Source organism: Scyliorhinus torazame, chromosome 12, assembly GCF_047496885.1.
Source record: "Scyliorhinus torazame isolate Kashiwa2021f chromosome 12, sScyTor2.1, whole genome shotgun sequence".
NCBI lineage: Eukaryota > Metazoa > Chordata > Chondrichthyes > Carcharhiniformes > Scyliorhinidae > Scyliorhinus > Scyliorhinus torazame.
In genome coordinates this window covers 61,440,642-61,456,931 of record NC_092718.1, presented here as the reverse complement: position 1 = coordinate 61,456,931, position 16,290 = coordinate 61,440,642, and the positions used below count along the sequence as shown (strand labels likewise).

At 47.0% G+C, this 16,290-nt stretch overlaps 1 protein-coding gene across 3 annotated transcripts in view; it reads left to right on the top strand.

The window, feature by feature from the left end:
- cemip (cell migration inducing hyaluronidase 1) overlaps positions 1–16,290 on the top strand; it is a 319,445-nt gene that overhangs the window by 227,810 nt on the left and 75,345 nt on the right. For all 3 annotated transcript variants that reach the window (XM_072468761.1, XM_072468760.1, XM_072468759.1), the window contains exon 14: positions 3,355–3,560. In XM_072468761.1, the coding sequence (XP_072324862.1) occupies positions 3,355–3,560 (206 nt within the window). The remainder of the gene's footprint in view (positions 1–3,354; positions 3,561–16,290) is intronic.

Here is a 16,290-nt window from a genome sequence, read left to right as displayed (position 1 = left end):
ACCCAAGCCGGGAATCAAACCTGGGACCCTGGAGCTGTGAAGCAACTGTGCTAACCACCATGCTACCGTGCTAACCAGGGTCTATGAATGAGAAAGTGAACTGGCACAAATGGTCTTAATAATTGTGAATTTATTTGAATAATTAGTCATGCATCGTAAATACTGTTTGTCACAGCACAGAATCCTGCTTTAGATTATTTTGTTTGTGTACGACGGAGGTTGAGGGGTGACCTGATAGAGGTCTAAAAAATTATGAGGGGCAAAGACAGAATGGATAGTCAGAGGCTTTTTCCCAGGGTAGAGGGGTCAATTACTAGGGGACATAGGTTTAAGGTGCGAGGGGCAAGGTTTAGAGGAGATGTACGAGTCAAGTTTTTTACACAGAGGGTATTGGGTGCCTGGAACTTGCTGCCGGAGGAGGTGGTGGAAGCAGGGACGATAGTGACGTTTAAGGGGCATCTTGACAAATACATGAATAGGTTGGGAATAGAGGGATAAGGACCCAGGAAATGTAGAAGGTTTTAGTTTAGACGGGCAGCATGGTCGGCACAGGCTTGGAGGGCCGAAGGGCCTGTTCCTGTGCTGTACTTTTCTTTGTTCTTTGTTCTTTGCATGAAAGAGATTTGTGCCCACTCTATTAATTAATTAAGACTTAAAGACTGTTTTAAGAGCAAGATTAGTAAAGTATACTTTTAATGAAATTTGCTGTATAGCGAGCTCATCTACATTTATTACTCTACTATTACAATTTGAATTCACGTTCAAGATCGTGATGTATTGCCCAGAAAAGAGGTTTACTCTGACAGGAATTCAGTTCTGAAATATTGCTCTGCCACCTCTACTCCTTGTGTGAGTGCTCAGGACAGGATGAGAAGCAGGTGCTCAGATGCAGAACATTATGGGTTCAAGTCCCACTGAGTCTTAAGCACAAAAACATGGGGCGGGATTCTCTGATCCTCAGAAATGCCGTCGAGTTTCCTGACGGTGTCAACACGGCCCCAGGATCAGCAATTCTGGCCCCTACAGGGGGCCAGCAGGGCACTGGAGCGGTTCACGCCGCTGCAGCTGCTGATCTGGCCGTGGAATGGGCGCCGGGGGATGCGCGCATGCGCAATGGGTCCAGCTCGAACCCGCGCATGCGCAGTCCCACCGGCGCGATTTCCGCACATGCGCAGTGTCTCCCTTGTCCGTGCCAGCCCCGACATAGCATGGCGCAGGAGTACAGGGGCCGGCGCGGAGTAAAGGAGGCCAGGAGACAGCAAAGCCGGCCCGCCGATCGGTGGGTCCTGATCGCGGGCCAGGCCACATTGGAGCCCCCCCCCCCAAAGACCCTTCAACGCCGAGGTTCCGCCGGCTCAGAGCAGGTTAGAGCGGCACCGCTGGGACTTGTTTTTTTTTTACGGCCGTTCGGCCCATTCGGGCCGGAGAATCGCGGGGGGGGGGGGGGGGGCCGCGTAGAGCGGCCCCCGACCGGCGCCGCGCCAACCATGCTGGCACCAATGGCGCCGATTCTCCATCGCGCCCCCGCGTCGGGGCGGTGTGGCGCGATTCGCGCAGCCCGCTGCCGATTCTCCGACCCGGCACGGGGTCGGAGATTCCCGCCCATAGGTTGGCATTCCTCGGGGAGCACTGCAGGGATGGTGTAGTATCAGTGGTGCTGCCTTTTTGCATGAGGTGTTAATCCGAGGCTCTGTCTGCTCTGCCAGGTGGATGTACAAAGTGTTGTGGCTTTAAAGAGCAGTGGAGTTCTCATTGGTGTCCTGACTAATAGTTATCCATCAACTAACATCACTTTAAAACACAGTTTAACATTACTGTTTGAGACGGGGAGGGGGGTTGGTGCGGTGGTGGTTGTGAAGGATTCCCAATTAGCTGCGGCACATGGCTCCACTTTGGAACTCTTTTAAACATTTATTTGAGGGATGTTGCCGTCGCTGGCTAAGCCCAGCATTTATTACCCATCAGAAGGTGGTGGTGAGCCACTGTCTTTAACCACTGCAGTACATGTGGGTACACCCACAGTGCTGTTGGGGAGAGAGGTCCAGGATTTTGACCCAGTGAAGGAACAGCCGATATATTTCCAAGTCGGGATGGTGAGTGATTGGAGGGGAACCTCCAGGTGGTGGTATCTCCAGGTATCTGCTGCCCTTGTCCCTCTCAATGGTAGTGGCCGTGAGTTAGGAAGGTGCTGCTGAAGGAATCTCGGTGAGTTTCTGCAATGCATCTTGTAGATGGTACACATAGCTGTCACAACCTGAGATTCTGTAAGGTGCTATATAAATGCAAGTTATTCTCCCTTTAAAAACGAATTTAGGGCCCCCGGTGCTGTGAGGCAGCAGTGCTAACCACCATGCCTACCTACCCTCCATTGTGATTATTCCTCCAGTGACATATACACCCCGAGCCTGCAGCCTCGAGGCACACGTCCCCTGCTTCTGAATGACAATCAGTGAGTCACTGCCAATTTAGCAAGATTAAAATGGTGGAATTCCAAAACTGAATGAATAATCAGGCCAATTAAATGATAATTCACATGCTTGAGAAGTGTGATGACTGCATAACTGTAAGTGAGCCCTCATCAGCCAGTTACTCCGAACGGATTTGCAGTTCATGGAGACTGCACAAGGAAGCAAAATCTAAAGTGACTTTCAGGTTCCTTGAACATCTCGAAGTGCCTCGCGTCACTATTATCAGTAATCACACGCAGCATCCAAGTTGCACAAAGGCGCTGGTTTGACTGATGAACATCAACCAGGACACAGTGAGAACCACCCTGAAGATGCGATGCAGCTACCATTTCAAAATTCCGCTTCAGGAGTGCATTCTCTCCGGTATCGAAGCAGTTAAAACATTTCTGTAAAATGTCTTTGTCTGCTATTTAGCTTAAGCACCCTAACAATGGCAACACGTGAATGACTAATCTTACCCTTCATTTGTTCAGCTGCTTCAGGAATGGTAAGGTACTGACTTTGGAGAGAATACTAAGGGTGACCGAAGCACAGGAGATGGTTGTGTAGTGGCAGTGTCACTTGCTGAGCAAACCAAGTCTAATGCTCTGAGGACACAGGTTCAAATCCCACCACAGCAACTAGTGGAATTTAAATTCAATTAATAAACCTGAAATTAAAAGCTAGTCCCATGAATGCTATCATCTATTGTTGTAAAAACCCATCTGGTTCTCCTTTGGGAAGGAAATCTGTCATTATTGCCTGGCCAGACTCCAGACCCAGGGCAATGTGGTGGACTTTTAAATGGGCTCTGAAATTGCTGAGCAAGCCACTCAGTTCGAGTCACTGCCAGCGAAGCTGATACCCTATGAAAATAAAATTCAGGCAATCTTATTTCTCTTTTCAGGTGAAAGATGTCATTGGCTACAAGACCCTGGGGCATTGCTTTTTCACTGAAGACGGTCCTGAGGAACGAAACACATTCGATCACTGCCTTGGACTATTGATCAAGGCAGGATCTCTACTACCGTCAGATCGTGACAGCAAAATGTGCAAGAGCATAACAGATGGGGTGTACCCAGGCTACATCCCGAAACCCAGGCAGGACTGCAAGTAAGTAACTGCCAGGTTGTTTCATAGGTTGTAACAGGGACTGGACACAAATTACCTGATCCCACAAGGCCATTGTGAAGCTGCTCTCTCGTAGGCAAATTCCAACATTTTAACATTGCACAATTTGAACGAGAGCAGAATAATTAACTTTGAAAGTATTTTCTATTGTGTTACATGCCTGCATGCATTGTAATGTAATGGTGCTCAGCAGAGGAAGGGTTAACATGGGACTGGAGAATGCACCATGCACAGTATGCTGCGCAGAGTCACATAGTAACACTCTGAGGGAACAATCTAGAAACAGAACTCAGCGAGCAGCCTCCCTGGATGGTGCAGCACCATACGTGGCCATATCTTGGATCTGTGAATAGTTAAAGGTTAACAATAAATGGTTCATGATTTAAATATATGAGTCCCGAAAACCTCATCATCGAGACATCCCCCTGCACCGTATTTTTTTTCAAATTATTGTCACAAGTAGGCTTACATTAACACTGCAATGAAGTTACTGTGAAAATCCCCTTGTCACCTCACAGCATGTTTTCCGGGACTTGTGGGAGGAAACCGGAGCACCCGGAGGAAACACACCGGAGAATCGCCGCCAGTCGCGTGCGCGCGGTCGACGTGGCGCTGGTCGGGGACCATTGAAAGAGGCCCCGCAGCAATTCACAGCCGGCAGCTGGCCGAGTTCCCGCCGGCGTGGTTTCCCCCATGGTTCCAACTGGCGGACGCTGGTGGGGGGGGGGGAATCCGTCACTTTTGGGGGGGGGGGGGGGGGGCCTCCTCCAGGACGGCCAGGGTTCCGATCGGGGCCACCGATCGGTGGGCATGCACGATCTGGGGGGGCGATATTGTTGGAGCTGACTTGCTGTGTGGGTCTGCCATGTTGTGCGGGGCCGCGGCCAGAAGTGCAGGGCCCCATATCGGTAGCCGGAGCTGCGTGGACTACTCCAGGGCACTGCAAACCCCCTTCAAAACATAGAATCACTCTGGACTTTCTCCAGGAAAGTCCAGAGTGACTTGCGCCCATTTTCACGCGGGCGTAGGGACATAGCCCCATTTTCAGAGAATTCCGCCCTTTGATTTTGATTTTGATTTTGTTGTCACATGTACCAAAGTACAGTGAAAAGTATTTTTCTGCAGCCAAGGGAACATACATGAGCAAGAGCACCATAGGGCATTGTGAATAGTGTTCTTACAGGTAACACCTCCCTGAGGGGGAGTCGTTGAGGAGTCTTGTAGCTGTGGGGAAGAAGCTATTCCTTTGTCTGGATGTGCGGGCCTTCAGACTTCTGTACCTTCTGCCTGATGGAAGGGTCTGGAAGAAGGCAATGCCTGTGTGGGAGGGGTCTCTGATAATGCTGTCTGCCTTCCTGAGGCAGCGGGAGGTGTATACAGAATCAATGTGAGGGTAACAAGCTTGTGTGATGCATTGGGCTGAGTTCACCATACTCTGCAGTTTCTTGCGATCTTGGACTGAGCAGTTGCCATACCAGGCAGTGATGCAGCTGGATAGGATGCTCTCTATGGCACATCTGTAGAAGTTTGTGAGAGTCGATGAAGACATGCCGAATTTCTTTAGCTGCCGTAGGAAGTAGAGACGTTGTTGGGCTTTCTTGACTGTTGCATTAACGTGAGTGGACCAGGACGGACTGTTGGTGATAATGACCCCCAGGAACTTAAAGCTATCGACCATCTCCACTTCGGAGCCATTGATGTAGACGGGAGTTGATTGCTTTTGCATTTGGTTTTGAAGGACAATGTGTAACCACTCAACTGCAAGAAGACATGAAGACTACCTTAAATAGCAGAATGGAAGCGCAACAAAAGACACTCAAGGAGAATCGAGGCGGCACGGTGCCACAGTGGTTTGCACTGTTGCCTCACAGCACCAGAGACCAGGGTTCAATTCTGGCCTTGGGTAAATAAATCAAATAAATAATCTTTATTGTCACAAGTAGGCTTACATTAACACTGCAATGAAGTTATTGTGAAAAGCCCCTAGTCGCCACATTCCGGCGCCTGTTCGGGTACACAGAGTGAAAATTCAGAATTCTCAGCTGGTACTGGAATTGAACCCGCGCTGCTGGCCTTGTCCTGCATCACAAACCAGCTGTCTAGCCCACTGAGGGTGACTGTGTGGAGTTTGCACTTTCTCCACATGTCTGCGTGGGTTTTCTCCGGGTGCTCCGGTTTCCTTCCATAGTCCAAAGTTGTGCAGGTTAGATGGCTGGCCATGATAAATTGCTTCTTTAGTGTCCAAAGGGTAGTTGGGGTTAAGGGCTGGGGTGATGGAGCGAGCATAGGTAGGAATCTCTCTCGGCGGTTTGGTGCAGACTCGATGGGTTGAATGGCCTCCTTCTGCACTGTAGGGATTCTATGAATCAAACTGTACACAATTACAGGAAAGCTCAAATGAAGTAAGCAAGCTTTGCAAAGAAAAGGAAAACCTATTGAAGGACCTCAGCATGTTACAAGAATTCCATAGGTCAAGGTTTATTCCTCTGGAAAATTACGAAGAGAAGGAAAATGAATATATCGTCATTCTAAAAAGAACTGAAGGATCAGCTTGCAGAGGAGATGTTCCATATTCCAGAAGGAAGCCGAAAACTACAAGAAACAGACTGAAGAGCTGCAGAACCAACGGAATGACCAGGAGGAGACTGAAAGGAGAAAAAAAACCGTAGAACTTTCCAAGCTGCGAGTGGACAATGAAACTATGAGTAGCACCATTATCGAACTGAAACAGGGTGAACCTGGTCAACAGTGATCCGAAAATGAAAATGAGGACAAAGTGCTTCTGAAAATGGAGAAAGAAAAGACAGGAATGAGATCGGAAAATGTAACTCCAACACTGAAGGGCAAGGAAACAGAAGAAGAACAAGCATTGGATGTGTCAGACGAATCGGAAACCATTGAGCTGATTGAAAAGATTGATAAACTGGCAAAACAATCTGAAAACAAAACCGCGGCAAATGATTGGTTGGGATTATGGGACAAGTGGAAATAAAGGTTCCATTTGCGAAATGTGTATGTCCAGCAAGAACATGGTGAACACCACGGAAAATAAAATTCCCCCACAGAAGCAATGGGACAAACCCATAGTGTCTAAAAAAAAAAAAAAGCAGATGAGTTGTGAATAAAAAGAAACACAACTTGAAGGAACGCAAGAAAGTGAATCAAATGGAGAAACTCAAGCACCAGAAACATAAAGTACTGCTATCATTCCTCCAAACATGAGGGACCAAGATGTGGAAGGATTGTCAAGCCTCAGGACGGTCTGAATTCATAAGGTCAGAGACATAAGATGGGGGAGCAGGGATAGCAAGTAAATATTGTCTTGTCATATTCTGTTCGAAGGGTGGAAGGTTTTCTTTAGAGGAGACCCAATTTGAATGACAGTGGAATAATTCATTTTGAAAGTATTTCCTGTTGTGTTACGTGCCTGCACGGATTATAATGTAAAGGTGATCAGCAGAGCAAGGGTTAACGTGGGACTGGAGAATAGCACTGCGCATGGTACGATGCACAGAGCCACATGGAAAGAAACTCTGAGGGAATAGTCTAGAAGCAGAACTCTGCAAGCAGCCTACCTGCATGGAGAGAACCCCATGCATGACTATACCTCTGATCTATGAATAGTTAAATAATAATAATAATCGCTTATTGTCACAAATAGGCTTCAACGAAGTTACTGTGAAAAGCCCCGAGACGCCACATTCCGGCGCCTGTTCGGGGAGGCCGGTACGGGAATTGAACCTGCACTGCTGGCCTTGTTCTGTATTACAAGCCAGCTGTTTAGCCCACTGTGCTAAACCAGCCCCTTAGGTTAATAATGAATGTGTAAACATACAAGTCTCAAGATCTCATCAATGAAACACCACAGCAGTGAGACACATTATAGAGCCCTATATTATTACATCCGCTGTTGATTTACCTTCTACAATATTCAACAAAATCCATATTTTGGTTAAACTCCAACTCACTTTTCTCCACCACATCGAATAATTATGCAAGAAGAATGAGAGTTTGAATTTTAATTTTAGATTCCAGAACTTTTTGTTAGGTTTAAGATGTTGATTGCTGTTCTGTGCAAGATAGTGCTAAGCCATTACTCAATAACAGTGCCTCGTAATGATAAGATGGATTAATGTGAGTCTCAGTTCTTCAACAAATGTGCGTGGAGGGGATTCCTGGCAAATATTTTGAGAAATTATCTCACAGATTCAGGCCATTCAGCCCAACCATTGTGTGTTGTGCCCATGTGGGCAGCAGTCCTAATTCCATGTGCCCACACATTCTAGAACACCGGCCAAAAGCTGGGGATATATGAAGTACCAAAAATGTTTGCACCATCGGGCAGGAGGGGGAAAGCTCCCGCCAATAATAAACGCACTGGTATTGTTGTCTTTGGTCTGGTATCTGGTAGGCGTGGTCCTGGACTTACAGATAAGGCCATAGGTGATACAGTTAGCAAACTCCATCTTTGATTGAACATAACAGTTACTATTTACAAGGTAGTCTCTGTATGAGGCTCGACATGGAATTATCTCTCTCCATGCTCCATTATCATGTGATCCGACATCACCGATGTAGACTACATCCAGCAGAGGGCAGTAGAGCAGAGCTGCTGATTGGCTGTTGCAGGGGCAATTTGCATACGTCTGTTGTGCTCAGCCTAAATTGAAGGTGTACCTGAGCAAGAGACCCTAGCTGTTCAAGTGAAGACAAGCATCCAGCAGAGGGCAGTAGAGCGGAGCTGCTGATTGGCTGTTGCAGGGGCAATTTGCATACGTCTGTTGTGCTCACCCAAACTTGAAGGTGTACCTGTTCAAGAGACCCTAGCTGTTCAAGTGAAGACAAGCATCAGGCACAGGGCAGTAGAGCGGTGCTGCTGATTGGCTGTTGCGTGGGCAATTTGCATTCGTCTGTTGTGCTCACCCTAACTTGAAGGTGGTTTGTGGAGGAGCTGTAGTCAAGTGACAGGGAAGGTAGTGCAATGTTCCTCCTGCAGAATGTTTGAGGTGAGGGACGCCGTCAGTGTCCCTGCTGATTTCATCTGTGGGAAGTGCACCCAGCTCCTCAGAAACCGCGTTAGGGAGCTGGAGCTGGATGAACTTCGGATCATTCAGGAGGCAGAGGTGGTCATAGATAGAAGCTTCAGGGATGTAGTTACTCCGAATAATAAAGATAGATGGGTGACAGTGAGAGGAGCTGGGAGGAAGCAGTCAGTACAGGGATCCCCTGTGGTCGTTCCCCTTAGTAACAAGTATACCGCTTTGGATACTGTTGGGGGGGGAACTTACCAGGGGTAAGCCATGCGGTACAGGTCTCTGGCACAGAGTCTGTCCCTGTTGCTCAGAAGGGAAGGGGGGAGAAGAGTAGAGCATTAGTCATTGGAGACTCCATAGTTAGGGGGATAGATAGGAAATTCTGTGGGAACGAGAGAGACTCGCGGTTGGTGTGTTGCCTCCCAGGTGCCAGGGTGCGTGATGTCTCGGATCATGTTTTCGGGATCCTTAAGGGGAGGGGGAGCAGCCCCAAGTTGTGGTCCACATAGGTACCAACGACATAGGTAGGAAAAGGGATAGGGATGTAAGGCAGGAATTCAGGAAGCTAGGGTGGAAACTTAGATCTAGGACAAACAGAGTTATTATCTCTGGGTTCTTACCCGTGCCACGTGATAGCGAGATGAGGAATAGGGGGAGAAAGGAGTTGAAAACGTGGCTACAGGGATGGTGCAGGAGGGAGGTTTTCTGACTTCTGAATAATTGGGGCTCATTCTGGGGTTGGTGGGACCTCTACAAACGGGATGGTCTACACCTGGACCAGAGAGGTACCAATATCCTGGGGGGAAATTTGCTAATGCTCTTCGGGAAGGTTTAAACTAGTTTAGCAGGGGCTTGGGAACCTGAATTGTAGCTCCAGTATACAGGAGGTTGAGAGTAGTGAGGTCATGAGTAAGGTTTCAAAGTTGCAGGAGTGTACCGGCAGGCAGTAAGGTGGTTTAAAGTGTGTCTTCTTCAATGCCAGGAGCATCCGGAATAAGGTGGGTGAACTTGTGGCATGGGTTGGTACCTGGGACTTCGATGTTGTGGCCATTTCGGAGACATGGATAGAGCAGGGACAGGAATGGTTGTTGCAAGTGCCGGGGTTTAGATATTTCAGTAAGCTCAGGGAGGGTGGTAAAAGAGGGGGAGGGGTGGCATTGTTAGTCAAGGACAGTATTACGGTGGCAGAAAGGACGTTTGATGAGGACTCGTCTACTGAGGTAGTATGGGCTGAGGTTAGAAACAGGAAAGGAGAGGTCACCCTGTTAGGGGTTTTCTATAGGCCTCCGAAAAGTTCCAGAGATGTAGAGGAAAGGATTGCAAAGATGATTCTGGATAGGAGCGAAAGCAACAGGGTAGTTGTTAGGGGGACTTTAACTTTCCAAATATTGACTGGAAATGCTATAGTTCGAGTCCTTTAAATGGGTCCGTTTTTGTCCAATGTGTGCAGGAGGGTTTCCTGACACAGTATGTAGATAGGCCAACAAGAGGCGAGGCCATATTGGAATTGGTACTGGGTAATGAACCAGGACAGGTGTTAGATTTGGAGGTAGGTGAGCACTTTGGTGATAGTGACCACAATTTGATTACGTTTACTTTAGTGATGGAAAGGGATAGGTATATACCGCAGGGCAAGAGTTATATCTGGGGGAAAGGCAATTATGATGTGATGAGGCAAGACTTAGGATGCATTGGATGGAGAGGAAAACTGCAGGGGATGGGCACAATGGAAATGTTGAGCTTGTTCAAGGAACAGCTACTGCGTGTCCTTGATAAGTATGTACCTGTCAGGCAGGGAGGAAGTGGTCGAGCAAGGGAACAGTGGTTTACTAAAGCAGTCGAAACACTTGTCAAGAGTAAGAAGGAGGCTTATGTAAAGATGAGACATGAAGGTTCAGTTAGGGCGCTCTAGAGTTACAAGTTAGCTAGGAAGGACCTAAAGAGAGAGCCAAGAAGAGCCAGGAGGGGACATGAGAAGTCTTTGGCAGGTAGGATCAAGGATAACCCTAAAGCTTTCTATAGCTATGTCAGGAATAAACGAATGACTAGGGTAAGAGTAGGACCAGTCAAGGACAGTAGTGGGAAGTTGTGCTTGGAGTCCGAGGAGATAGGAGAGGTGCTAAATGAATATTTTTCGTCAGTATTCACACAGGAAAAAGACAATGTTGTCGAGGAGAATACTGAGATTCAGGCTACTAGACTAGAAAGGCTTGAGGTTCATAAGGAGGAGGTGTTAGCAATTCTGGAAAGTGTGAAAATAGATAAGTCCCCTGGGCTGGATGGGATTTATCCTAGGATTCTCTGGGAAGCTAGGGAGGAGATTGCTGAGCCTTTGGCTTTGATCTTTAAGTCATCTTTGTCTACAGGAATAGTGCCAGAAGACTGGAGGATAGCAAATGTTGTCCCCTTGTTCAAGAAGGGGAGTAGAGACAACCCAGGTAACTATAGACCAGTGAGCCTTACTTCTGTTGTGGGCAAAATCTTGGAAAGGTTTATAAGAGATAGGATGTATAATCATCTGGAAAGGAATAATTTGATTATAGTCAACACGATTTTGTGAAGGGTAGGTCGTGCCTCACAAACCTTATTGAGTTCTTTGAGAGGTTGACCAAACAGGTGGATGAGGGTAAAGCAGTTCATGTGGTGTATATGCATTTCAGTAAAGCGTTTGATAAGGTTCCCCACGGAGGCTACGACAGAAAATACAGAGGCATGGGATTCAGGGTGATTTAGCAGTTTGGTTCAGAAATAGGCTAGCTGGAAGAAGACAAAGGGTGGTGGTTGATGGGAAATGTTCAGACTGGAGTCCAGTTACTAGTGGTGTACCACAATGTTCTGTTTTGGGGCCACTGCTGTTTGTCATTTTTATAAATGACCTGGAGGAGGGCGTAGAAGGATGGGTGAGTAAATTTGCAGATGACACTAAAGTCGGTGGAGTTGTGGACAGTGCGGAAGGATGTTACAAGTTACAGAGGGACATAGATAAGCTGCAGCGCTGGGCTGAGAGGTGGCAAATGGAGTTTAATGCAGAAAAGTATGAGGTGATTAATTTTGGAAGGAATAACAGGAAGACAGAGTACTGCGCTAATGGTAAGATTCTTGGCAGTGTGGATGAGCAGAGAGATCTCGGTGTCCATGTACATAGATCCCTGAAAGTTGCCACCCAGACCCAGGTTGAGAGGGTTGTTAAGAAGGCGTACGGTGTGTTAGCTTTTAATGTTAGAGGGATTGAGTTTCGGAGCCATGAGGTCATGTTGCAGCTGTACAAAACTCTGGTGCGGCCGCATTTGGAGTATTGCGTGCAATTCTGGTCGCCACATTATAGGAAGGATGTGGAAGCATTGGAAAGGGTGCAGAGGAGATTTACCAGAATGTTGCCTGGTATGGAGGAAAGATCTTATGAAGAATGGCTGAGGGACTTGAGGCTGTTTTCGTTAGAGAGAAGACGGTTAAGAGGTGACTTAATTGAGGCATACAAGATGATCAGAGGATTGGATCGGGTGGACAGTGAGAGCCTTTTTCCTCAGATGGTGATGTCTAGCAAGAGGGGACATACCTTTAATTTGAGGGGAGATAGATATAGGACAGATGTCAGAGGTAGGTTCTTTACTCAGAGAGTAGTAAGGGCGTGGAATGCCCTGCCTGCAACAGTAGTGGACTCGCCAACACTAAGGGCATTCAAATGGTCATTGGATAGACATATGGGTGATAAGGGAATAGTGTAGATGGGCTTTAGAGTGGTTTCACAGGTTGGCGCAACATCGAGGGCCGAATGGCCTGTACTGCGCTGTTATGTTCTATATTTACATATTTAACATTAACCCTTTATTCTACAAGCACGGCTGCAGTTGCGGCTTTCCCATTGAATGAAGCTATAGCTTTGGTGGTTTCCTGATCTGCTACTGGGAGGCTGCCTCCATTTCCATGGGTGATGTTTCTGGCTCAATGTGTAACCCGAATGTTGGCTGGAAAATCTAGATGGCACCAGGAGAGTGCCCTCTTGCAGACATTGTAAGTAGTCTAATAAGCCGCTGGCATAGGAATAACCATCACCCATCAGACACAGCGTCCCTGAAAATAGGCAGGTGGAAACATGCTGGCCGGTAGATCGAAATTGCCAACACACCCACCTCCACCTCAGGCCCATAATCTCTTGCCCCTCTCCACTCCTGGCTGCAGCCTGAAATCACGAGCCTTCCTGCACAACAGCCAACCTGCCTCTAAATCTGGCTAGCTGCAGTGGGGAAATAGGTATAAACATATTAAGCAGGCCCTGGCCATCCTCTCCCTTCCAACTTCCAAGTTAATATCAGGGCATTGCTCCATGTTTCAATCACTAACCCAAGTCCTGATTTCTATTACCTCACAACCCTTGGTGCTTAAAAATATTTCCCTGTTCTCTGTCCATAATCAATTTATTGTTCCCATATAATCAATTATCTATATCCCCTCATTCCAGACCCTTCAATCCATGAAAATCATCTACTTACAGAATGATAGAAAAGTTGTGGCTTGTATTTCTACCTAAACTGATGTATTCCTTCGTAATTCTAGATTTTTTTAAAGCTACCACATCATCTCTCTCCACTTCAAATGAAAGCACTTCAGATTTTTCAAGCCTTTCTTTGTATTTCTTCAAAGCAGGCAGCATCTTAGTGAACCTGTGCTGTGCCTTCTCGATTACCGTAACATACTTCCTATAATGTGGAGACACCTCTCCACCTGTTGCCCGACTAGTGTTTTCTGTAGATTCATCATTAGGTACGGATATATTCTACACATCCTGCCAGAAAGCCCTGTAATCCATTAGGCTTTTAATAACCTCGTTGAAAGCCAACTATTAATGTCTTATGAACCCATTGACTAAAAAATAGCACAAGTCATAGATTTGTTCATATTCATATGCATTAATAGTCTGCTTGACCGGAACAACATGAATCTTCAGCCCCACCTGACTTTCAGCTGTCTAATTCATCCCAAATCCATGGTCTGAAATTCATTTCTGTGTCCCTCCTGTTGTTGCCCTGTCTTCAGACATGGACTCTGACCGTCTTTGCTGAATCAAAAATCAAACATTATTGCAGCGGTGTGTTCAAATCCTTGTCAGCCAAACACCAGGATACAGCTTTGATTGACACTCGTGGCTTTGCGATTTCAGGCAATCAAATCTGGGGCAGCTGACTGGGTTATTCTAGCTTTAGCAAGTGCGGGAATTGCTGGAGAAAAGAGCTGTGCAGTTATATCTGCTACAATCACGGTAGCACGGCAGCACAGTGGTTTGCACTGTGACTTCACAGCGGCAGGGTCCCAGGTTCGATTCCCCGCTGGGTCACTGTATGTGCGGAGTCTGCACGCTCTCCCCCGTGTCTGCGTGGGTTTCCTCTGGGTGCTCCGGTTTTCTCCCACAGTCCAAAGACGTGCAGGTTAGGTGGATTGGAAATGATAAATTGTCCTTAGTGTCCAAAAAGGTTAGGAGGGGCTATTGGGTTACGGGGATAGGGTGGAAGTGAGGGCTAAAAGTGGGTGGGTGCAGACTCGATGGGCCAAATGTCCTCCTTCTGTACTCTATGTTCTGTATGTATGTTGTATAACAATCAGTTATACTGCATTTTGCCAACCTTTATTTAAATTGCACACCATGATTAGGAGAGGTATCCTCAGTGATTCAGTCAGTAAATACAACAGCTGTGGTGACTGGGTAATGGTAGACTCGGAAGTTTCCACATTCAGGCACTGGTCTGCATTGAGGTATCTTTGCCAGGACTACAGTAGCATTGCAACTAACAACCAGCTGGAAAGGGCAAAGACCAAGTAGGAAACTTTCTGCTGATTGGTGTCCAGTGACTGCTGCCAGAATGTGCCTTCCTGTAGATAATGCTATTCATAGAATCTACAGTGCAGAAGGAGGCCATTCAGCACATCTAGTCTGCACCGGCCCTTGGAAAGAGTACGCCATTTAAGCCCACACTTCCAACTTATCCCCGTAACCCAGTAACCTCACCTATCCTTTTTGGACACTAAGGGCAATTTAGCATGGCCAATCCACCTAACCTGCACATCTTTGGACTGTGGGAGGAAACCGGAGCACCCGGAGGAAACTCACGCAGACATGGGGAGACTCCGCACAGACAGTGACCCAAGCCGGGAATCGAACCTGGGACTCTGGAGTTGTAAAGCTACTGTGCGAACCATTGTGCTACTGTGCTGCCTTGATACTTTAAAAAAAAACTTTAGAGTACCCAATTCATTTTTTCCAATTTAAGGGGCAATTTAGCGTGGCCAATCCACCTAGCTTGCATATTTTTGGATTGTGGGGGCAAAACCCACGCAAATACGGGGAGACTGTGCAGACGGACAGTGACCCAGAGGCGGGATCGAACCTGGGACCTTAGTGCCGTGAGGCCGCAGTGCTAACCCACTGCGTCACCATGCTGCCCCTGCCTTGACACTTGAAAGATCTGGATGAGTGACATGTGGCAGTAGTAAATGCACTTCGTTTTAAGAATGTAGAAAATTGCAAATACCTTTTAAAAGATTTCCTATACATGCTATTTTTATGGGGGTGCAGAAGTGCCATAAGTTGTCATGGAGTGTATGGGGGCCATTGTGGTGTGTGGAGGGGCATAGATTGGCAAGGGAGCATGGTTAAGACCTTTTGAATTTACCTTTGAAAAGTACCTTCATCCAGAATATGAAAATCTAACCCGACTCCATGAGGATTGTGGAGTCTAGGACATGCCCGTCTCCGTAATAGAGCTGGCCAGGTCAGGAGTGTAGGGCGTAGGCTTTGAGATCACACCAGCCCACACCCTTAACTAATGCTGGCGAAAATTGGGGGTGCAGGGAATGGGGTCAAGAATTCCAAAATTGAGTCCAGGCCACCACTTTTCAAGGTCTTCGGAGTCTCCCCGACTCTGTGAATCCAACTGATTAATTGTCTCGCTCTACAGATTCTGCAATAACCAACCGAGTACTTCCTGTTTTTTCTGACTTTAGTTATGAAAGGGTTTGATAGGGTAGACACAGAGAAGAAGTTTCCATTTGGAGGCGAGATCAGAACAAAGGGTCATAAATATAAAATAGTCACATCTTGGGGAATGGTTGGAATGAGGAACATGCTGTCACAGGGAGTGGATATTGCGAATAATGTAGATACAAACCACGAGAAGCTAGACAAAGACATGAAGAGAAGGCTATTGAAGGATATGTTGATGGGGGTAAATTAAGTAAGGTGGGAAGAGGCGAATGTGGAGCTAGAACAGTAGCATAGACCAACTGGGATGAGTGACGTGTTTCTCTGCTGTAAACATGACATAGGTACCAGGGCTTCAAGATACGGTTGATGTGAGATTTCATGTTTATTGTAGCACAAATTCAAAAGAAAGTAAACTTTTTTGACCCAAGATTATTAGACTAGTCAGCTGCTTGTAACGGGGAGGGCAAATCTCTGTCCCTTTTGTATAAACACCATGTGGAGAATATTCTCATGCTCTGTGACAACATTTTAGGTTTATGCAGCGAATATCACTCTGCGCCCTGCTGGCTAGTCATTCGCTGAATCACACAGTGCCTTGTGTTAGTTAGAAGCTGGGTTTTGTTCAGACTGTTAGTCTGCTTGCAGTCTCCCCGTGTCTGTGTGGGTCTCACCCCCACAACCTAAAGATGTGCAGGGTAGGTAG